This window comes from Typopeltis vanoorti, chromosome 10 (genome assembly GCF_054136105.1).
Source record: "Typopeltis vanoorti isolate ZY-2024b chromosome 10, IOZ_Tvanoo_1.0, whole genome shotgun sequence".
In the NCBI taxonomy this organism is placed as follows: domain Eukaryota; kingdom Metazoa; phylum Arthropoda; class Arachnida; order Uropygi; family Thelyphonidae; genus Typopeltis; species Typopeltis vanoorti.
In genome coordinates, this window is record NC_143558.1 from 18741858 (window position 1) to 18766210 (window position 24353).

The following is a 24353-nucleotide window of genomic DNA, read 5'->3' on the forward strand; positions in this document are numbered from 1 at the left end:
TAATGTCAGCTCTTTGCTTTATGCGGATGATGTTATACTTCTAAATAAATCCGCTACAAGTCTGCAAGATTCTCTGACTAAATTGAATAGCTGTTGTAATAGATATGGTATGACGGTCAGCAATAAAAAGACAAAGACAATGAAAATAGGCAGAATCATTGAAAATGTCAACTGTGTTGTGAATGGAGAACCTGTGGAACAAGTAAAATATTTCAGCCACTTGGCACAATTTTTAGTGAAGATGGTAAATTAAATATGGAAATAGACAACAGAAATCAATGAAGCTGGTATGGTAGGAATTCAAATGAATAAATTCATATGGAATAAGAAAGAAATTAGTCGGAACACTAAATTAGCTGTATACAAGACTGTGTTCAAACCAATTTTAACTTATGGATCTGAGAGCTGGGTCAGAAGTAAAACACTTGACCAAAGACTAGAGACCGCAGATATGAGAGTCCTGAGAAAGATTAGAGGCGTGAACAGATGGCATCAATGGCAATATCATATTAAAAATGAGGATATTAGGAAAGAACTTGACATTGTCAGCATCCAGGAATGCGTTAGCAGAGCTAATCTCAGATGGTATGGTCACTTAAATAGAATGGGAGAGGAAAGATTAGCAAAACAAGTGTTCTCTGCCAGGTTGGCAGGAAAACGACCCAGAGGAAGACCAAGATATAGGTGGATTGATACGGTACAAAGTGCCTTAGACGATAGAAATATAAGATCTGATAATGTTGGAGGCTTGACAAGTAACAGACTGATTTGGAGGAAAATTGTAGATAGGAAGTTAGTAATGATGTAATTTTTTCATGTAGTACTGTCATATCCTGTACACCCCTTGAGGGTACATGGCAGGAATTTGATGATGATGAATTTTTTTCACCTGGTGGGAGCCACCATCTTGCTTATTGAGAGTCCTGAAGTTTTTATAAAGTTCCATGTTTGGTCTCTAGAGGAAGTGTTTTCCAAAGTATATGACCCTCTGACCCTTAGCCTACCCAAATTAATATATGATAGGTTACCATTGCCTTTAATTCCATTACCATGGAAGAGGGCATGGAAACCTCAATGGGGAGTCCAAAGATTCATTTTAGGAATTCTACAGATCAGTTATTTCTATTTTTCTCCTTATTTTTAATATCTTTTTATATATAGTAAATGAAGTGTTATAATATTTTAATGATTTCTTATGTTCAAAGTGATTATATATTTATTATTATTATTATTTCAATAGGATGCAGGTGTGGATATTTCTCTTCTAAGTGGAACATGCTTAGCTTTTCTCATATATTTTGCTTTGCGACCAAAAGATGGCTCATCTTTCATAATTTCATTACTTTTACACTTTGATAATAGCTGCCAAACATTGGAAAGCCATATTTCAGGTAATTTCACACATGTAATTTGAAAATGCTCAATATTTGAAGTGATATTTCATATATGTTTTTAGCTTTTAAACTGACTTTAGTTATGTATTTTTGCAGAAAACCATACAGACAGTGATGACACTAGAATATCAAGAATACTAAAGGCTTCAACTAATGTTGAGAAAACAAAATTATCATATGGATATCATTCTGCAGAAGTAAACAATCGAAGTGACACAGTAGTCTGCTTGAAAAACAAGTGCCTACCAACATTTTTAAATATTTGCTCTGAATTTGTAATTTGTAAACAAAATTTAATAGCTTTACAGAATCTGGAGCCAAATTTTATTAGTTTAGTTTTGATTAGTGGATTAACAAATTGTAGAAAATCTGAATTGCTTATTCAGAGAGTGCATGGTGAGCCACTGTTGCTATTGCTATTTCATCCCATATATAAGCTTTGTTGTGGCAATGTGGCTTTTCAGTTGCAATCATTTAATTTATTATTGTCCTGGTTGAAAATAGTTAGTAGTCTTTTGTGTTTAATAGTTTTAAATAAGGAGGAACATTCGAAAACTATGATATTTTCATGCACTTCAGAAATAACTGAAAAGTTGCTTCAATTGTTGGATACTAACTGGAAAAATCCAACCCATGGAATTCCTGAGACACTCAAATATATTTGTTTGACTCTTTTGGACGTACATATGAAAGAAAGAAAACTCTTGAATTTTGAAGATAATTTGTTAGCTAGGTTTTTATTAGACAAGATAATAAAACAGTCATGGAAAGTCAAAGGAAAATATATGACACTTGTTTGCTTGATACCATATATAGGATACTTAGAGGTAAGTGACTGACTCCGTCATCTTTTATGTATAATATAGTTCACTATAGGATTTATTTAGACAAGCAATTTGTATTTTTTTTTTTTTTTTTTTTTTAACTAGCAAATCTCAGACATTGCTGCATTGTTTGGGTATGAACTTTAATTTCAAATAAACTTTCAATTACAAATTAATTACTAAATTTGCAGTTCAGACTTTGTCTCAAGAAGTACATACACTGCTTGGAAAGAGGTCAACGAACACCCAAGTATGAGGAACAAACAGTCATGGTGCCCACCTTAATAAGATGTAAGACTTCCTTGCGCTGCGATGACTGTAGCAGTCCTACGGAGCATACTATCCACAAGTATATGATAGCGATCAATGGGAATTTTGAACCATTCTTCCAGTAGGTATGTAATTAGCTCCTGGACTGTTGTTGGATAGACATCCCTTGACCTCACTCAATGCTCCAGTTCATCCCATAGATGTTCAGTAGGGTTGAGATAAGGACTCTGTGGAGGTCAGTCAAGCATTGTGATGTTCATGTCCATGGGCTATGCAGTTACAGCAGCAGCCTTATGACATGATGCATTGTCTTGCTGAAAGAAACAATGGTGTTCCATAGAAACACCACAAAGTAGGAAACATTGCATTGTCCAGAATGTTCAGATACCTCTTAGAGTTCAATGTTAGTGGCACTACAAACAGAAGTCAGAGGCCAAACCAGGAGAAACAGGACCATACCACTACACTGCCACCTCCAAATTTCTTAGTTGGAATTGCACGCTCTGGTAAGAGACATTCGCTGTCCATCTTCTTGATAGAGGGTGGCATGATTTGTCACTCCATAAGCTGGCCTGGTTGGTCGAGTGATTAGCGTATCCGTTCTCCAGCCAAAAGGCTGTGGGTTTGAATCCCGCCATGGGCATGGATGTTTGTGATTGTCTGTGAAAATACTAGTTGTGGTGGGCAATAGATGGCATTGGTGTAGTTGCAGTTCATTAGAGTTAGTAGAGACAGAGAATTGTATAGTAGGTGTCCTCTCTCGATGAGTCTTTGGACTCCCTGGAGGTGTCACATAATGACAATAATAACACAGCTTTCCAAGCTTCCATGTCCATGCTCTTTGCACCACCAAAGATGATCTGCATGTTAGTTTGGGTAATATGGGGCTTGCATATTGTGGTTCTATCCTACCATGGAAACCCATGCTGTGAGCCTTGGTTCTGAATGTTTTTATGCAGATTTGTGTTCCAGTCAATGCTCAGAACTTCACATTCAACATGTTGGCTGATATGGCGTTTTTTACATATTATGCTTCGTAGCACCCTACAATTATATTCAGTGAGTGTGGTGGGTTGTCCACTGTGGGTATCACTTGCAGCAGACTCCCTCCACTTCTATTTCAGTATGGTATCACTGATTGTTGAACTGGGACGGCACAATTTATCAACAATTTGCCAGACAGATAAGCCTGCAAAACAGCATCCTATCACAACGCCTCTTTCAAACTCCATCAGTTCCCTTCTTGTATCCATTTCACCCAGACACAGTTGTACTGACTTGGGAGCATCATATTTCTCCAGTTTATACCTGCTACAAACACTTAACTCATTACATTGCACAATGCACCTTGTCCATTGGGTATCTGTTGACTTCATTCCAAACAGTGTGTATACATGGTCTGACAAATATGCTCACTGACTTGCCCATGGTGAGTAGATTTTGCTAGCTGACAAGTAGCTATGCACTGGACAAAATAAAAAAAAAAACATTTTATTTAATAAAAAAAAAGTTGGGATGTAATCATTAAAAAAAATGGATAGTCAATGTTGGGTGAGTGAATTTTTTATAACGAGTCCCCTCCACATGAGGCACCTGTTCTTGGTTGAGGGGCCCCTCTCAGTGATGACATCAGCCCTTTTCATTCTTCCTCTTTTTCTTTGCTTTTCTTCCCATATTCTTCACTCTACTTCTCCTGAGTCTTTTTTACTATTTTATTTTTCAGCTTATCAACTTAACCAGTGTGATATCATTCCCCATTTGTTCTAATTTGCGTAACAGTGTTCCATGTGGTATTCTGTCAAATGCCTTTACAAAATCATTGCATAGCCATTTTCTTTATCCAACTCAGCTGTTACTCTATTATAATAAGTTAATAAATTACTAAGGCATGACTGACCCTTCACAGAGCCATGTTGACCCTCATACAGTATCATATTTTTATCTACCTATTTTTGAATTATTTTTTTATCAATTTTTCTAGTACTTTTACTACCATGCCTGAGATACTGATTAGTCTATAATTTGCCATGCCTTTTTAGCCAATGGCTATAATCTTCATAAGATAGACAAAATACTAAATGCTCCCCAGAAATACCCCCACTGTCCATCACAGAGAACTACAGCAAAACAGTCATCATCCCATACATTGGAAAAGATATCTAGAGTGCTCAATAAACATCAACTACGCACCGTATTTAGACCATATGTCAAATGGGCTACTCTCATCCATTCACCCAAGGACAACAACTCTCCCTTATCACATCCAAGAGTCTACGAGGTACCCTGTTTGTGTGATCAAGCTTACTACAGTCAAACAGGAAGAACTGTGGACATCTGCCTCAGTGAACATAGAAAATACATCTGGCACTATCGCTATGGCATGTGGGCCTAACTGACCATACTCTGGATGCCCCTGCACACAGGATCAACTGGAAGAAAACTGAAGTATTACAGAGAAGCTTTTACAAGTCAGAGAGATTGTTCTTAGAATCAACAGAAGCCTTGAAACATACTCTGAACCTCAACAATAAATTTCCTTAAGATTTTGAAGACAGTCATCTTAAGACATAACTAATACCTGTTATCTCTCACATTTTTTTTTTTTAACATAGAGGGTACCTAATTAGGACTTTAGTCTTTGTGTTGTAGCTACAATTGTTCTAACTAATGTCATTCTTACACCAGATTGTTTGTCTTGTGCACTGTGACAAACTGTTTTTTTTTTTTTTTTTTTTGATGACGCTGGTTAGAATACCAGCAAAATATCAGCAATAAATCAATAAATTAAATATTTACTTATCAGTCTGTGTTCTGATATATACCATCAAAATTAATCAACATGTATGACAAACACATAAGCCTTTCTACATGCTTGAGGGTTCTCATAATCTGATTTTGCCTTCTTTGCCATGCTGGTCACCTTTCTTGCCTGAGCTTTGTACTGTTCACGAGTTTGCTGGTCACCTTTCTCTTTATATATCCTCCACAGCATTTTGTTCTTCTGCAGCTCATGTGTAATGATATTATTCATCCATCCAACTCCTACCCAAATAACCCTCTTTGCCCTAGGTATACAATTTAATATTGCTTCCTCTAGATGATACTTATCTATATCCCATGCACTACTGACATCCTTAACCTTCAGTGTTTTATGCCATGGTACAGATTTAAGCTTTTTCCTACGCATGCCATAATCACCTGCCTTGTAGTTCCACAAATACTCCTTCTTGATAGAATATTCCTCAAGTTTTACAATCTCCCAAGTCAAGACCACATGGTCACTTTCACCAATTGGAGGCAATGTTGTCACCTTGGTTATGGATAGCTCTTCTGATCCTATGACCAAATCCAATACTCTCTCACTCCAGTCCCCTCCACACATGCTGCCTTAAGTAATTACCCCTCAGCAGGTGTATAAATTCTATTTCTTTCCTGCCATGTGATCTTTCTTCTTTCCAGTCTATATCTCTATAGTTGAAGTCCCTGATAAAAATCACTCGATCTGTACTCATTGTACTAATTTAGTGATGCATGTTTTCCAGATCATCTGTGGAACTCCCTGGCCTATAGCAACAACCAACTGTATGTTTTGTCTTATTAGTCTCAATCTCACACCAGATTGCTTCAGATGAACAGCCACCCTCCCGCCTGTCTCCTATTCTTTTTGGTTGCAATTCATCTGCTATCATTAGCAGTACTCTTTCTCCCCCATCCTATCTTCTCTATCTTCCCTGAAAATACTAAACCTTTCACATTAAATACGTGTAAGTACATCATCTGCTGTTAGCCAAGTCTCACTAATGCCTATAACGTTTGGCATGGTTGCACTAACCAGTGCCAAAAATTCCTCCCACTTGTTCCTGATACTTCTGTCATTAGTATACATTTATATCATTAATATCATCAACAGAGAACCAAAGTAAGAAGCAAAAAAACATCAGAAACTGTAATAAATACACCGCTGTTCTTAATATTATATTCAGTAGGTGAATGCCTAATTGGAAAAATGTTGCCCTTCTTCATCCAGAAGGGTTTAGAAAGTTTGGCAGGATCTCCAAAAGTTGTAAAGAAACTGCATTCAAGAGATATTCTTAATGAAGCAGCTGCAGTACCACAATCAGAATCAAGGAAGGAGTGACACTCATAAGAAGAATCCTGATACATAGGGATGGGTATCTGGTTCTCACTAGAAGCATCATCTTTACCTTTAACAAACCAAAACCATCAACATCTGTCTAAGCAGGATATCTTAACAGTCCAGTATGGCTCTACGAGGGGGGGGGGTCTGGAAAGTTCTGATAAACACCTAGAACAAAAATGATATTAAAGCAGCTGATATAACCACCAGAAAGAACATACTAGTAGCAGAGTTATGAAGGTAACTTATGTTTTTATATTCTTATATTCTCGTATGCTCTTATACGGGGTTTTTATATCAGTTGCTGTAATATCATTTTTGTTCTAGGTGTTTATTAGAACTTAGCAGACCTTGTATATCCTAAACCCCTTACTGTGCATTAAATGCCAGAAATCTGGTCATTCTCAAACCACATGTTGTCGCTCAGCCACACAATGACAGTACACAGTATGGCAATACAGAACACGAATAAAAACTGTAAGAGCAAAGCACCAAAATGCTCTAACTGTGAAGGAGACCACACAGCATACTGCTGAACATGCCAAAGGTGGAAGGACGAAAATGAGATACAAAAGTTAAAAACAGAACAGTACATCACTTAGGAAGTGAAGAGGCAATATACCACAACAGTAGCAAAATCTGTTAAACCCTCTTACGCTGAAAGTTTTCCCCCTTTGTTATACTATAAATTAAAGATACCAAGAAATTATATACTTGGTTTAATCCTTTATCCAAGTGTAAACAAACAAAGTTTGCACCTGAAGTATTTTCAGGGCTGGGGCAACTTGTGTCACTTATGTTCCACTCAGTGATAGGCTCACACGTTGAGTAAGGGACAGTTGATGCACTGGAAAACTCCCTCATCACTGAGAATGAAAAAAGCAAGAATGAGCAAGTCAAAACTGAAGGTAATGCTGATCGTTTTTTTTTTTTTTTTTATATATCAATGGCATGGTAGTGGTTGAATGGGTACCAGTGGGTCAGACAGTTAACCAACATTATTACATTGAGATTCTGGCCAAGCTGAGAGAACGAGTGAGGAAGAAGAGACCCAATCTGTGGAAGAACGATGCTTGGATTCTCCATCAGGACATGCTCCAGCCCACAGTGCACTGTCTGTAAAGCAGTATCTGGCTGATAAGAAGATCTCAGTATTGGACCATCCACCTTACTCGCCGGACTTAACTCCATGCGACTTTTACCTTTTTGCAAAATTGAAATCTGCATTGAAGGGCACTCATTTTCAGTCAGTGGATGAAGTAAAGGAGAAAACAGAGTGCTACTGAAGCAGATAACACCTGATGACTTGCAGCACTGCTTCCAACAATGGAAAATTTGTATGCAATGGTGTATAGATAGAGGAGGGGAGTTTGTTAAAGGGGATAAAATTTAAGTTGTACAATTATAATAAAAAACCACAATTTTGCGACCAGTCTCGTTATTTAATATCCACACCTCGTATATATATATATACAGGGTGTTCGGGATAAATTTGACAGTTTCGTAAGGAAAAAGAAAATCTTCTTTGTATCTATTAAATTTAATGAATTGACAAAAAAACATTACAGGCAGAGTTAATTACAATACTATCAACAAGATTTACTCAAAATAACCACCATTAGCATCGATCACAGCTTCAATTCTGCTTCGGAACCTCGAACAAGCTGATGCTACAGTCTCCCTGGGAAGGGCCGCAAAAACTGTTTTAATTTTATCCATTAACTGGGCTTTTGTATTACTGGAAGTGCGATTGGTGTCTTTTTCAACTGCGCCCCATACAAAATAATCCATGGGGTTAAGGTCTGGGGAGTTTGGAGGCCAAACATTTGGACTGGTGAAGTCGTAGAAATTTTCAGACAACCATTTTTGACTTTTCCCAGAGGTGTGGCAAGGGGCCGAATCCTGCTGCCATACATACGGCCTACCATTGGCTACCCTTGTTATCCAGGGCTTGACTACAGTTAGCAACTCCACGAACAAAGCCCGAATTCCAATGCCAGGGTTCTTCAACACCTGTTCCTGCAGATTTGCGAGGAATTCTGCTGTACGAACGCAATCAGATCGTCTGCTAGGGATCTTTCTTCTTGCTACATCCTCGTAGTCACCATTGCAAGTCTCTAGTTCATGCCTGATTGTTTTTACTGTATTCAGGGAGCATTGGGCAGCAGTCGTAATATCCTTATTTTGATGGCGGGCACGAATCATCATGATACAAGTTATTCTCTTCCATGATTCAGGTGGGTTCCAGCTATCCATCCTTTCTGACATCTTGTATATGAATGAAGAAGGGTCCAAACTTTTAAATGAAGAGAAGTGTGTGTTAATACATGTAACTTACGGAAAAATATAATTAATTATAAATATGTCAAATTTATCCCGAACACCCTGTATATATATATATATAGGAAAAAGAGTATAGGTGAAAGCATGTAGCCTTAGGATACCCTAGCATTAGAAAAATCAAATGAGAAGAAAATATCTATCATGATATGCACTGAATGACTCAAAAGGAAGCTGGCAATCTGCTTACAAAGAGTAGAGGGATACTATAAGTTGGTGGCTTAGAAAGAAGACTGCAATGCCAGATTCAATCAAATGGCTTCAAAATATCAAGAGTAACCACAAGAGATTCTACAAATCTTTCCACAGCCTGCATTCAGAAGTAGGTAAGGAGAGTGAGGAGGTCTGTTCTATAATAATAATGGCAAATCCATATTGGTGATCACTAATTAACTGATGATGCTCTATGTAATGAAGAAGCTGCTTATTGATGATCATCTCCATTGCTTTTGGAATTATTGAGGTGAGGGCAATAGGATGATTGTTTGATGATGACTTTTGTCTCTCTTTTTTAGGAATAGGCTAGATGAAAGCGTGCTTCCATTCTGTTTAATAGATGCCAAATGAGTAGGACAGAGACAATCAAAAGATGAGTGTTAATTTTGGAGCGCAAGCTCTTAGTACACCTGGATGATGAGCCTGAGGTCTTATTAGTATTGACATTGTTGAGTATTTTTCTCAACAATCATAAGTTAAAAGATCATAAAGCAGATTAGAGAGGTAGAATTTTCACCAATAGCCTTTGCCAAGGGACCCAACTGCTGTTTTAGCAAGATGCAAGCTTTTAGCATATTTGTTCCTTTACAAAATTGCTTTAGATTTGCTCAATTTTTTATTGCAGTTGTTATAGGCTATAATGTAATCTGAGTGAGGCTGAGGTCTTAAGCTTCAGCCACTGAGTGTATGCTGCATTTTTAATTTGGATTGCCTTGGTACATTTATTTGCAAAGTAAAGCTTGGTCTGATTTAAGTGAAATGGTGAATAAAGACACTCATCTCTGCTAGAATAGTGTCATTTATTACATCAGAGCAAGTACGTCAATTGCCAGAGCTAAAGCAATAATCAGATCATAGAAAAGAGCCATGTAAATTCCAAAAGTCATTTCAGTTAGCACCATTGTAGTGCCATAAGATATTATTATTACTATTATTACAAGAGATCTCCAGGGAGTCAGGGACTCATTGAGGAAGACTACATTTCACCCATGCCACGTCATACATACACACTCTCCAGAGGCAAGCCTTTCCAATCATGCACTGCTCTATGTAAGAAAAATCTTTATCTCACTCCTTCATGGATGCTCTCTCATTCTCTCCCCACCCTCCATAAAATAAAAAATTCCATATACTGGTATCTGTATGACCCTTTCAGAAGTTTGTAGCCCCCCCCCCCCTCTCAAATCATGCTTCTTTATGAGGCTGGGAGAAGGAGGATGTTTAGAAAAAGAAACATGGATGAAGTTGTAGTCAGAGTTATAGTCTCCCTCTCTCTCTCTCCCAAATACACAATCAACTGTGTATTTGGAGAGAGAGAGAGAGAGAGCGAGCGCTGGTTAAGAAAACACCAGAATCTTGGGGATTATTAGGAATTGTAGTAAGTGGGTTAATTATTTGTATTAGCTCACTATTGAGCATTCATTTCAGCTCTTCTTTCTTTTGGTCTGTGAAGTTAGAGAAGTGGAGCCAGTCAAATTATGTACATTGAAATTTCCAAGAAAGATTATCTCACTGTTTGAGAATAGAATTGATTGTGTGTGTGGTCATTTTTCAGAGATAAATAATCAAAAAGGTTTAGTATAATCATCAGTATTGCTCTCCTAATTCTGATGATTATACTGAACCATTTTGATTATTTACTGAATTTTGATTATTATATACTGAAGCTTTTTTGGCATCAGGTGACGACAACAAAATGAGCCAAGGAAATCTTGAGCAGGAATAGATTATGCGGATTCCAAAGTTTTTATGACCTGATAAATTCATTTTCCATTCTTCTTACAGAAAGCATCTTGCATGATGTATTGTGGAATGTTTAGGCTAGTTGTAGTAGTGGAGGATGCCAGGTGAGGTTCAATGATGAATTACTAATTGGGTTTGAATGTTTGTAAGTGGTAGCATACATTATTGATGTTGGTTAGTACCCTCAAAAATAGAAGACTATTTATTTAGAAGTTTTCAATGTAGAGTTTTGCAGATTTTTGAGTAAACTGCTTTGAAAGAAGTCAATGGACACCTCCCACGGGCTAGGTGTATCATGCCATGTAACAGTCACGTGTTTGTACTCACAGTAAGTGTTACTCACAGTGGACTAACCCAACACACTCACTGAACATGACTGTACAATGCTATAAAAGATAATATGTAAAAACCTCCATTTGTTGGCCGACACATTGAATGCAGAGTTCTGGGCATCAGCAGGAACACAAATCTGCATACATTGGAACAGACAAAGCATTCAGAACTAAGGCTTACAACATGGTTTTCCATGGTAGGACCACAATATGCAAGCCCCACATTACCTGAACCAACATGCTGCAGACATGGAGGCTTGGAAAGCTGTGTTATGGAGCTGTGAATCACATGCTACATCTTCTACTGAGCAGATGGATGGATGTGAGTGTAGAATTCTATTTTTGAGAGTACTAATGACTCCTAGTTTTTTGTGTTGAATGAGTATGAGTTTTATTAGATTTATAGTAAATTTATTTATTTATAGTAAACAGTAAAGGAAGGTATCGGACAAGTGTATCAAAAAAAAAAAAAACTTGCATTTTCTACCAGTTTGCTCTGATGAACAGGTCTTGAAAAATGAGTTTCAAATAATTAGCAAAATATTTATAGAAAATGGCTGCAACAGCAAAACAATACAGAATCCTTCACAAATATACGCTGATTGGAAAGTAGTCAATGGACATAATAGTGTGAGGAACAAACAGTCATGGCATCCACCTTAATAGGATGTAGAACCTACTTTTGCTGCAATGACTACAGCAGTCCTACAGGGCATACTTTCCACAAGCATACAGTAGCTATCAGTGGGAATTTTGGACCATTCTTCCTGTAGGCATATGAGGTCCTAGTCTGAGCATACGTTCCTTAACCTCACTCCACTTCATCCCACAGATGTTCAGTTGGGTTAAGATCAGTGCTTTGTGGAGGCCAATCAAGTGTGGTGACATTGATGTCCACAAACTACGCAATTACAGCAACAGCCTTATTCCACGATGCATCATCTTACTGAAAGATACAATGGTTAGTTTTGTAGAAATGCCACAAAGTAGGAAGCATTGCATTGTTTAGAATGTTCAGATACCTCTTGGTGTTCACTGTTCATGGCACCACAAACAGAGGTCCGAGGACAATCCAGAAAAAACATGACCATACCATCACACCACCATCTCTGAATTTCACTTGGGGTTATGCGCTCTGTAAGAGATGTTCACTTGAGCATCTACCACTCACAACTGTCCACCTTCTCGGTAGAGGGTTTAGCATGATTCATCACTCCATAACACTGCTTTCTAAGCTTGCTCATCCGACTGTGCATGCTCTTTGCATCACTAAAGATGAGTCTGCATGTTGGTTTGGGTAATTTTGGGACTTGCATATTGCAAGTCTGTAAACCTTGCTTCTGAATGCTTTTGTGCAGATTTGTGTTTCAGTCAATGCCTGGAACTCTGCATTCAACATGTCAGCTGACAAATTATGATTTTTACATATTATCCTTCATATCATCCTATAGTCACATTCAGTGAATGTGGTGGGTTGTCCGCTGTGTGTAGCACTTGCAGTTGACTCCCTGCACTTCCATCTCAGTATGGTATCTGATTGTTGACCTAGGATGGCCCAATTTGTCAACAATATGTAGAACAGATAGGCAATTGACACAGTTGTGCTGACTTGGGAGCATCATATTTTTCCAATTTATATTGGCTACAAACAAGTAATTTATTACACACAATTGCCCATGGGAGTGTCTGTTGATGTCTTTCCAAGCAGTGCACAACCAAAAAAAAAAGATAAGGCCATAGCCATTTCTTTTTGTGGAATATCAGAAAAAGCCGAACATTATATAGTTTTTACTATATTCGGCATGAAACTCTTTGAGTTTCTTATTCGGCTGAGAAACGATATGGGATGTAATATCCCTTAACTTAAACAAGTCATATGTCGCCGAATTGAAGCCTTTGGCTCTTCATATATCTAATAATTTATTAGGACACCTCTCAGCAATACTCATAGAAGGGTTGTAAGTTCTGTTCGCTACAAACTTGATATTAACTTGGTCTACCTACTCACTGATGAGACCTCAATAAAGGTTGAAACCGGTCTGGGTAGTGACCTTCTCTCATAATGTAGAACAGTAATACAGCTCCTAGGAGCTAAGTTCACATTATGAGTAAATATCAAGAACAGTGATCGGATCTTGCTCCACCTTTGCTATGAGTTGCCTCAGCTTGCACTACCTTAAGGGTCAGTTGCTGCTATCCAGGTATTTGCTTACGCTTGGAATCGCCGAACTTTATATAGTTTTTACTATATTCGGCATGAAACTCTTTGAGTTTCTTATTCGGCTGAGAAACGATATGGGATGTAATATCCCTTAACTTAAACAAGTCGTATGTTGCCAAATTGAAGCCTTTGGCTCTTCATATATCTAATAATATACATTTTTTGTTCTTTAAATACACATTTTTAAAGGCCTAAATTTAAATACCCACAAAATTTAAAAAACTATTTTACTCAAACCTAGGTGTACACTAGGTGTGATGCACATGTAACTTACCAGAAGTGAAACAGGACATTTCATCCTTAAAGAACACAAATGACATACCAAATTACTTCATTATGGAAAATCGGACCTCTCTAATAATGCACTTCAAACATATTACAGAATTGATAACAAAGGTATCCAGTCCTTACACTGGGGTGAAAGCTGGTACAAATTTAAATTCAAAGAAATGTATGAGTTACTAATCCTGCAGTCCAATCTCAACAAGAATGATGGCTTAAAAGTCTCAAGGATTTGGTTGGCTAATCTGTAGCCCATGTAGCATCTAGAAAAAGAATTCCCACAATTTTCCAAGATTAATAATCTATATATTGCATACAGAAAACAGAAAGACTAGAAATTGATACTGAACTGGTGTTCCTCAGATCAGAAACAGAAGTTAAAAATAATAGGACTATAGGAAATGGAGCTCTAACAATTACACCAGTAGCATTGATGCAGTTTCCTTGATGTACAGTATCTTTAATTATCACTATTTTTTTTTTTTTTTTTTTAATTATTCTCAGTAGAGAACAACTAAGGTCAGTATTAGACCAAAGCAGATATTCTGTAGCTTACTGTAGTGTATCCTGGTGTGGAGCTTTGTGTGTGTTCCTGATGTTGACCTTGATACAGAGGTTGAAATGTTGTGTTATTTTATTTTAATTAAAGTAAGTGCTCTAACACGATAGTATGTCTCCATAATTCTGCACAATATGGAAGGCAACCATTTTCAGATTTTTTCAGTTTTTTACTTATGTATCAATACTGAACATAGGCAGTTTATTTCTAAAACAATTATGACATCAAGAAGATGAGGCAACAAAAAGAAGTAAGGAATATCACAATTACATAATTATGAACCAATATAGAAAAACAACTGAACAGCAGGCCATGTACTCAATAATTCTCACTCTGCAAAAGTGAGGAAAAACTACAGATTTAAAAAGTTATTGGAAAATCGGGAAGACTGTTTTGGGAATCAGTATATTCATAATGGAATACTCTATAATAAAAGTGTGGCTGCATAAAAACTGAAATCTAATAGACCATCACCCTTACCATAAACAACAAAACCAGCCATTTGCAGCTGCACCCAGAGAACACAGTCATGACACTAAGACACCAGTTTGAGTATTTTATGCCAATACTTAGTTCTTTATTATTGGTATTAAAATATTTACTTTTGTGCCTGTTGTATTGTGAAAATCCATTAAATCCTCTTAGCAGTATGTATAATTCATAAATCCAAATAAATATAGAATAATTTGTAATCAAATATAAAATAGCCAAATAAAAATATTTACAAAAATGTTGATGCTTTTAAAGTTCAGATGCAGTATTAAAATATATTAGGAGAAATGGGTCTGAGAGTGCTTTTTTTTAATCAATATGATTCTGTTTGTTGAAAAATTTTATATAATTTAAATTTTTTTACTAACTATTTAACTATTTATTTATTTATTTTTTTTTGTTCTGCTAGTTATTTAGTAATAACAAGAACTCTGCAGTTGAAATGATAAACAACTTATCTGCTAATCATATTGCTACACCAGTCACAGAAGTCTACAAAGCTGTTATAAAAAACATATTGTGAGTAATTTTTAATTTAATAAAATATGTATTTTTTTATTATTATATAGAACCTATAAAGATAAGGTAATTTCTAAAATAATTGCTTAATAAATAATCTGTACACTACCTAATCAATGATTCCAGATATGGATACTCTTACTTTACCTAGCATTCTATATTATAGAATATGGGAAATTACAGCAATCCCTAGATTAATGCGCCTAATGCATTCTTTAAAACAGACACATTAATCGAAAATGCACTAATCGAATATAATAACCTTGAAAGACAATAAAACATATTCAGAATATAAATTTATTATTCTGTCTTAACAAAGAATTGAGCTAACGTAGTTTGGCAGGCATTCTGTTTCTTTTTTTTCATACAACTGACGGTATGGCCCTATTGCCACTAATTCAAATTTTACTGGTTCTCTCTTCACCAGGGTCAGTCTCTAAGCATTGCTGCTTAAAAATTTAGATTGTAAAAAAACTATTTTCAAATTGTTTCTGTGAAACCTCTTTAGGCTTGTCAGTGATTAAATTTTCATATTCTTCTGGATCTTCCTGCTGTGCATCTAAATTTAGTAGGTCGGAATCGCCCAATTTCTCAGAATGAGATTTAATTAATTAGATTAATTTGAAAAGCCTTTAAAATCATTTGCACAATGTGGAAGAATGTGTTCCAAACTGCTCGCATATTGCTAGCAGTAATTTCATTCGACTTTGCGACTTTATAACCAGGCTGAGATTTTTCTGATTTGGCTAGAAAAGTCTTGGAGGGCATTCGCTTCCAAAAAAAGGCCAATTTCATCGACATTAATTGTGTAAGGAGACTATTGGTTGATCACAATGGTCTCCTTACACAATTTTCTTCAAAATCTCTGGATATCTCCTTATCTGCACTTGCAGCTTCACATATGATTAGAACATTATGTAGGCTATTTCTCTTTTTGAAACGTTCAAATCACCCAGCACTAACGTGGAATTCTTCTTTTCCATCATTGATAGCCCTCTCTTTCCAGGTTATAAAAAAGAGACTTTTGATTTAATAAAGCCAGTGTTTAGCAGGATCCGTTTTTGTTTACAATCTTTGATCCATGTAAAAAGAAGTCTCTCTAATTCAATCATTATAATACTTTGATTTTGAGTGCATGCATGATGAACTTGAAGCAGCCTTACCTTTCTCTTTGTATTCAGCAGTTGATTCATCCATTTTTGTGTTCTTGTCATATCTTTGCTCTGGACTCACCTTGTTCATTTTTCTTTATTATTTTAAGTTTTTCTTCCAATCAGATTACTTTTCGAATCATTTTAACAGTTCTATTTTTTACTCACTAATTCTTTCACTCATGATTAAACATTAGGAAAATAATTTAAAATAAAAAAGTAAGGAAAACAATGGCACAAGATATGATCAGCAAAATGCTATGTAAAGCAGACGAGATAAAATTTGGCAGTAAATTTGGAACATAGTGTATATGGAAATAGTGTAGTATGCCATTAAAAAATAACTTTGTAAAATGTTTCAAATCAGTAACTAAATTATTTCATCCTGGTGAGTGATTTTTTAAAATAATTAGCCACAAAAAATATATAGATCGAAAAATTTTTAAAATATGTAACATTTATTTTTAAGATGTATATAGGCGCACTAATTGAATTTGGGTATCGAAAAAAAAATGATGCACTAATCGAAAATGCACTAATTGGAGGCGCATTAATTAAGGGATTGCTGTACATTATTGTTTTCATCTTTGTTTGGCCATGTTTTCTTATATTATAGAATATGGAGAATTATTTTCTTATTTTCATCCATGCTGTGGCCAGGGCTATGATGACAGAAGTTTGCATGTGAAATTAAATTCATATATGGTGCATTTTATATAATGACAACATTTGCCTTCGCTGTGTACTTCCCACCACAGTGAAAAGAACATCTGACTGGCTGGTTGGATGAGTAGATAAATAGAATCTTAGCCCCCCCCCCCACACCCACCCACCCACCCACCCACCACCTAACAGGTTCTAAATTCAAATCCACTTTGGCATGAATGTTTGTGAAAGTCCTTACTTGGTAGATGGTGTTCATTATTTAGTGAAAGACTACTACTACCAGAGGTTGAAAAAACTTGAAAAAATTTTTATGTTTGGACTCATATTCTAGAGTGGGATTCTCAAATTACTTAACCTTTAACCCAAGCAGGGTATACCAACTATGCTCTAGGTTACCATGCTTTTGTGATGGGAAACATTAAAAAATTTCTCATAGAAAGTGAATGTTATACACCGCATTCTCTGAGAATGCAATGTATAACATTCACTCTCTATGAGAAATATTCACTCTCATAGCATGTTTAAGAGTTATTATTAGTGGCATTTTGGTCTATAATGGACATCACTACCAGGAAGTTAAAACCTCAGTAATATAATGAGTTAAATTACTACCAGAAATCATTCTTCATCTATAATATGGATGAAACAAAAAAATATAATTTCTTGTATGTTTAACTATGCTGTTCAACCATATGAGGAGAACTCAGTTACTTCAGTTTTAACATTTTATTAACATACAATTGACCCGCTAGTTTGTATGTACTTCCTAACACAGTGAAAAGAACATCTGACTGGTTTGCTGAGTAGATAGCATCTAATCTCCCCAGTTTTGTATATAGAAATATGACCTCTTTCTATATACAAAACAAAAGATGTTAAAGAATTTCCTGTAAAATTAATAAAACAATTACTCGTGTATACATATATGCAACATATATATATATATGTAAGTAAAAAATATGAACGTGTATATATATATATACACACACACACACACACACACAAAGTGTGAATATTAAATAATGAGACTGGTTGCAAAAAATGTGGTTTATTATTACAATTGTACAACTTAATTTGTTGTCCCCCTTCAACATACTCCCTCCTCTAGATATACACCATTGCATACGAATTTTCCATTGTTGAAAGCTGTGCTGCAGGTCATCAGGTGTTATCTGCTTCAGTAGTGCTGCCATTTTCTCCTTTACCTCATCCACTGACTGAAAATGAGTGCCCTTCAATGCGGATTTCAATTTTGCAAAAAGGTAAAAGTCGCATGGAGTTAAGTCCAGCGAGTAAGGTGGATGGTCCAATACAGATCTTCTTATCAGCCAGATACTGCTTTACAGACAGTGCACTGTGGGCTGGAGCATGTCCTGATGGAGAATCCAAGCATTGTTCTTCCACAGATTGGGTCTCTTCTTCCTCACTCGTTCTCTCAGCTTGGCCAGAATCTCAAGGTAATAATGTTGGTTAACTGTCTGACCCACTGGTACCCATTCAACCATTACCATGCCATTGATATATATAAAAAAAAAAAAAAAACGATCAGCATTACCTTCAGTTTTGACTTGCTCATTCTTGCTTTTTTCATTCTCAGTGATGGGGGAGTTTTCCAGTGCATCGATTGTCTCTTTGTTTCTGGATTGTATTGGAAAATCCACGTCTCATCACATGTGACAATCTTCTCCTGCAAGTCCGGCTCCACTGTCAGCCATTCCATGATGTCAGTGCAAATTTGTTTCCGGACATCTTTCTGCTCCTGACACAAGATTTTGGGAACCAGTTTCTCGCAGACTTTGTTCATGTTCAATTGCTCGTGCAAAATTTGTCATACAGTCTCCTTATCAACGTGCACCATGTCTGCTATCATCCGAATGCTTAAATCGGCAATCGTTACAGACAATTTCATTAATTTTCACAATATTTTGTTTGGTTGCCGCCGTGACAGGGGTGACCCGATTGTTTGTCATCTTCAATGTTTTCTTGACCGTCAGGAAAACGTTTGTACCATTCAAACATTCATGTATGTGACATTACATTATCACCGTACACTTTCTGCAATAGTTTCAAACACTTGGTCGGTAATTTCTTCAATTTCACAAGGAATTTGAGATTAATGCGCTGCTCGAGTTTAACATTAGACATTATTCCAGCAAAGTGACTTCACAAGTGTTTCTTTTATAACTGCCTACAAACTAACTACGAGCAACAGCAAACAATGTTTATCTCATCTGCTTCTAGAACCTTCAAGGTCATTAACAACACAAGTGCATTCCACTGCTACGAGTACTGACACGATTCACAGTGCACCTTGTCTTGTTATTTAATAGCCACACCTCGTATGTTGAATTTTGGAGTGCAGAAATATAAGGCTATGTACTATATTGACGGTGCTGTACTGCAGGAAGTGGATGAGATTCAATGTTTGGAAGTGATTGTTGACAGCAGACTGAAGTTTAGATGGCATATTGCAAATTTTGTAAAGAATGCACATTGTAGCGTCACTATACAAAGTACTCTTACATGTATGGATAAGGAGTTGGTTGTTCCACTGTATAAAGCACTGGTCAGTCCACACTTGGACTGTTGTGCCTAGATTAAGTCACCTTGTTTTCAATATGATGTGGAAACATTGGAGAGGGTTCAGAGAAGAGTGACTAAGACAATCAGGACTCTGGAATACTGGTTATGTAGAGAGGTTTAAGAAATGTGGATTGCAGAGTTTGGTGGATATTAGGAAAAGAGGTGACATGATAGAGATGTTTAAGTTAGTGAAGGGATTTTATTGGATTAATCCAGAGGGGATTATAAAAATAGTAGAAGGCGAGAGAGAAAGAACCAGAGGCCAACCCTGGAAGTTGTGTAAAAGTGTGATCAAGAATTCCATTCACTGACAATGGAGAATTGTCAGTGAATGGAATGCATTACCAGAGTATGTTGTTAATGCAGAGAATTAAGGATTTTAAGATTCAGTATGACAGATTTGTTGTCAATTGTGAATGACCCTCCCATGATTAGTCTGCCAACACCATGGAGGATGTAATAATAATATATTACCCCCAACACACACACACACACACACACACACACACACACACACACACACACACACACACACACACACACACACACACACACACACACACACACACAGGGAGAGAGAGATCGATCATAAAACCTATATCACAATAATGCCTTGTGTAGAGAAGTGACTAAAAAGGAAGAAGTAATCTGTTAATATTTTTTTTAAAAAAAGGGTGTTGTATTAACTGGTAAAAACAGTATAGGGAAGACTGTTCCAAAGAACAGAAGTAGATTGAAATGAAGGAAGAAGTTGGAAGAAAGCAGAGGATTGATAGTGGCCAGTTTGGTGGAGCAACACTCCTGAAAATATCTGTAAAAAAAGATGTAATACAGAAGCAGAGTGCCTATGGGAAAGACGGAGGAAGTCTGTGAGAGAAAAGTCATCTATTAGACAAATCATCCTTCCTAAGAATTTTTGATTGCATATTTTTGTATAAAACTGAGAATTCTTAAGTTGGTTTTAGGTACACAACTACAAATGTGAGAAATAACATTCTAGGGTCAATTGGATGTTTGATTTATGAAATATTAGGGGTGTTGATCAAGGAAAGTAGTATTTTGAATGAAAAAAAATGCAGTTTTTTGGAGACTGAGGATGCTATGGATGTAATATGTTTCTGCCATGATAAGACAGATGTGAAAGTCAGCCCAAGAATATAAACCAGTCTTGACTAGGTATCAGAACATTGTCAGAAGTAAGAGGACCTTTCCTCTGGGTAATGACAACACTGTGTTTTAATAGTATTGAAATTCACTGGATTACCTTCACTCCCAATTTAGAATAGTTAGGAGATTGGTGTTTAAGACATTGATTATGGAAAATCTTCACGCTTGAGTTGTTTGAATACTAGGTTTCTCGAGTGAAGAAAAGGAATGGAGAATACTGTTGTCAGCAAATCTGCAAGTAGGATTTATGGTATGATATATAGGAAGCAGGGCATGAGCAGGAGTACCAAACCAGGGTACTCTAGCAGGGTACTCTAGCATTGATGATGAGGTCTAATGAGAAGCCTTCCACCATGACATGCATTGGATGACTAGAGAGGATGCTGGCGTTCCACTCACAAAAGGTAGGAGGAAAGGGCCATCATACTATCTCAATGTCAGATGCAATCAAATGTCTTGGAGATATCAAATCCAATCACTAATGTTTTACCAAATCCTTTACTTTATTTGTGATAGCCTTTACTTTCATTTGCTTTCTTCTATTTGCATTGTTTTGCTTTTAGCACAATTGTTATCCTTTTCTGAGAGAAAATAAAAAGTTTTAACTATTAATTTATTAATTAGAGATTTTGTAATATTCAAGATGTTCTTTAACAAGATTATTATTTTAAAATTTGCTGTCTCTTCTCCCCCCCCCCTAACAACATAGGCTTTCACATGACCAGAAAAGTGCTGTACAGTTATGGGCTGAATGGTGGTTGCATCCTATTACCAATGCTTTGCTTGATAACAACAGGTAAGCTTTGATGCATGACAGTTGCATATGTTTTTAATAAATTAAGATTATGCAGGGTTAGAAACATTTTTTCCATATTCTCTTTGGGACTAAATTTGATGTTGTCTATGTTGGTAGTAATTAAAATTGTTACATGAGCACCTTTATGTCAGACAAATTATATTAATGCTTGCCAAAATAAAAGGAAACTTATTTTTGTAAGCATTCATGATTCTTGCAGTTTTTCTTTTTTTCATTTCACCAAAAGAATTTAATAGTTGATATTATATCAAATGCTGCATTTTGTAAGATGTGTTGCAATTAACTTTTATATATTTTATATATGTTTGATTAATTAATCAGATTCAGATGTAAGACCAAATACATTTTATCTGTTTTTCTTTTTTTTTTTTTCAGGCTTATCTATCAACATGTGATTACTCATATACTCCCATGGACACTGAAAATCCTTCCAGAATCTTTCAAATTACTTTTTGATGCTATTAAAGAAAAAAGGAGCTGTCTAGCAGAAGCTGCTGTACTTTGCATAGCTAGACAAAGTGGTATCTTTTCTCTTCATGAAATGGTACTGAAAGCGTTTTTATTATGTTCAGATTTCAGTAGTGACTTAACATGTCCTTTTCTTGTCTAAGGGTAATCAGATGGAAGTATAAACTGAATTAATTTTTGAATAGACTGCTCTGTATATATTATTATTATTATTATTATTACCACGGGCTACTCCAGGAGTCCTTAGACTCATCGAGGGAGGCCCTAAACATCATGTTCACACAGCTGTTCAACATTCTCACAGTATCTATCATACCTTGCCTTGAACTCGCTCACTGTCATAGCACCCACAACAGACTCTGGCAGCTTATTCCACTCATTTACCACTCTAAAAGTAAAGAACCCAGCTCTAACACCCCTGCTAACCACACTCTTGCCCAGCTTCCATGGGTGTCCCCTAGTTCTCCCACCACCAGTCCTGATCTCAAAAATATCATCTGAATTAATCCTATAGAATCCTTTTAGCAATTTGAATGTCTCAATCATATCTCCTCTTTTTCGCCTATCAACTAGTTTCTGCAACCCACAAATCTTCAACCTGTTCTCATATGGTGCATTCCATAGACCTGCTATCATCTTAGTCACTCGCCTCTGGATCCTCTCAACCTCCTCCCCATCAAGAAGGAACCGAGGTGACCAAATCTGGGCACAGTAGTCGAGATGAGGTCTTATCAGGGCTCGGTACAGAGGTACAATAACTTGTTTTTCTCTGCTCGTCAAGGTATTTTTCAACAACCAAGTGAGTTGATGAGCTGATTTAGCTACTTTCGCAATGTGCCCCCTAAACTTCATCTCCCTATCCACCAACACTCCCAAGTCCCTGGCCTCATCAATCTCTTGGAGTACAGTTCCACCAATGTGGTATACTGCTGCTAATCTTTTCACTCCGAAATGCATAACCTTACATTTTGTCACATTAAATTGACATCCATTCTCCTTAGTCCAGAACTCCAATCTATCCAAGTCATCCTGCAAGACTTTGACATCTTCTGCATTCACTATCGTCCTACCCAACTTTGCATCATCAGCGAACAAATGAACTGTCCCACTCAGACCATTCCCTATATCGTTAATGAACAGATTAAACAGCAGTGGTCCAAGAACAGAACCCTGTGGCACACCACTAGTCACAGGCCGTTTTTTGGACTCTACTCCTGAATAAACTACTCTTTGATATCTCTCCATCAACCACCCAGCTATCCATCTCACCAACCCTATATCCATTCCCATATGTTGTAGTTTACGGATTAGAATTCCATGTGGTATCCTGTCAAACGCCTTTGCCAGGTCCAGCAGTATCACTGTAAACCCATTTCCCTTATCCAGTTCAGCCGTCACCTTGTTATAAAACTTGAGCAAGTTACTGAGGCATGATCTACCCTTCACAAAGCCATGCTGTCCTCTGTACAGTATCTCATTTTCATCAATCCATTCCTGTATTTTTCCCTTGACTACTTTCTCCAAGACCTTGACAACGACTCCTGATATGCTGATCGGTCGGTAATTTGCAACCATAGTCTTGGATCCTCCTTTATGCAGTGGAACTATTTTCCCCTCTTTCCATGCCTTCGGGACTAAGCCAGACCTGAGACTCAGATTAAACAACATGGTCAAGGGCACTGATAATTCATTAGCCGCTTCATGCAAGACCCGTGCTGGTATACCATCCAATCCCACAGATGTATTCACATTAAGGTTCTGTAATAGACTATTTACCTCCACTTCATTCATCACAATTCCCATATAAACTAATGGTTCCTTCATTTTTTCAACGTCACCACCTGGATGATATACTTTTGCAAAGTGCGCGCTCAGTAACTCCACTATATCGACTGGTTCAGTGAACTCTTTACCATCGTCATTCCTTAAAATCATTTTGCCATGTACAGTTTTTTCCTTGCTTGCAGCATATTGAAAGAACTGTTTGGGATTCTCTTTTGCTTGCATAGCTAGTTTCCTTTCATAATCGGCTTTTGCTGTTTTTACCACACTCGTTACCCTTCTAGCCTGTACTTTATACCGTTCGTGTGCCTGCAGGTCACCCCTTTCTTTAAATTCCCTCCATAGTTGTTTCTTTTTTTGCAGCTCAAGCTTAATGGTGTTATTCATCC

General features: G+C 36.7%; 1 protein-coding gene across 4 annotated transcripts in view; it reads left to right on the plus strand.

Moving 5' to 3' along the window:
- The window catches only part of LOC150102203 (tRNA (32-2'-O)-methyltransferase regulator THADA-like), a 424395-nt gene that overhangs the window by 50425 nt on the left and 349617 nt on the right, over positions 1-24353 (plus strand). For all 4 annotated transcript variants that reach the window (XR_016548929.1, XM_090399010.1, XM_090399012.1 and 1 more), the window contains 5 exons: positions 1241-1391; positions 1491-2221; positions 15221-15330; positions 21607-21693; positions 22090-22258. Coding sequence is in view for 3 of the 4 variants with exons in the window: in XM_090399010.1 (XP_090255136.1) it covers positions 1241-1391; positions 1491-2221; positions 15221-15330; positions 21607-21693; positions 22090-22258 (1248 nt within the window). In the remaining variant the exon portion in view is untranslated. The remainder of the gene's footprint in view (positions 1-1240; positions 1392-1490; positions 2222-15220; positions 15331-21606; positions 21694-22089; positions 22259-24353) is intronic.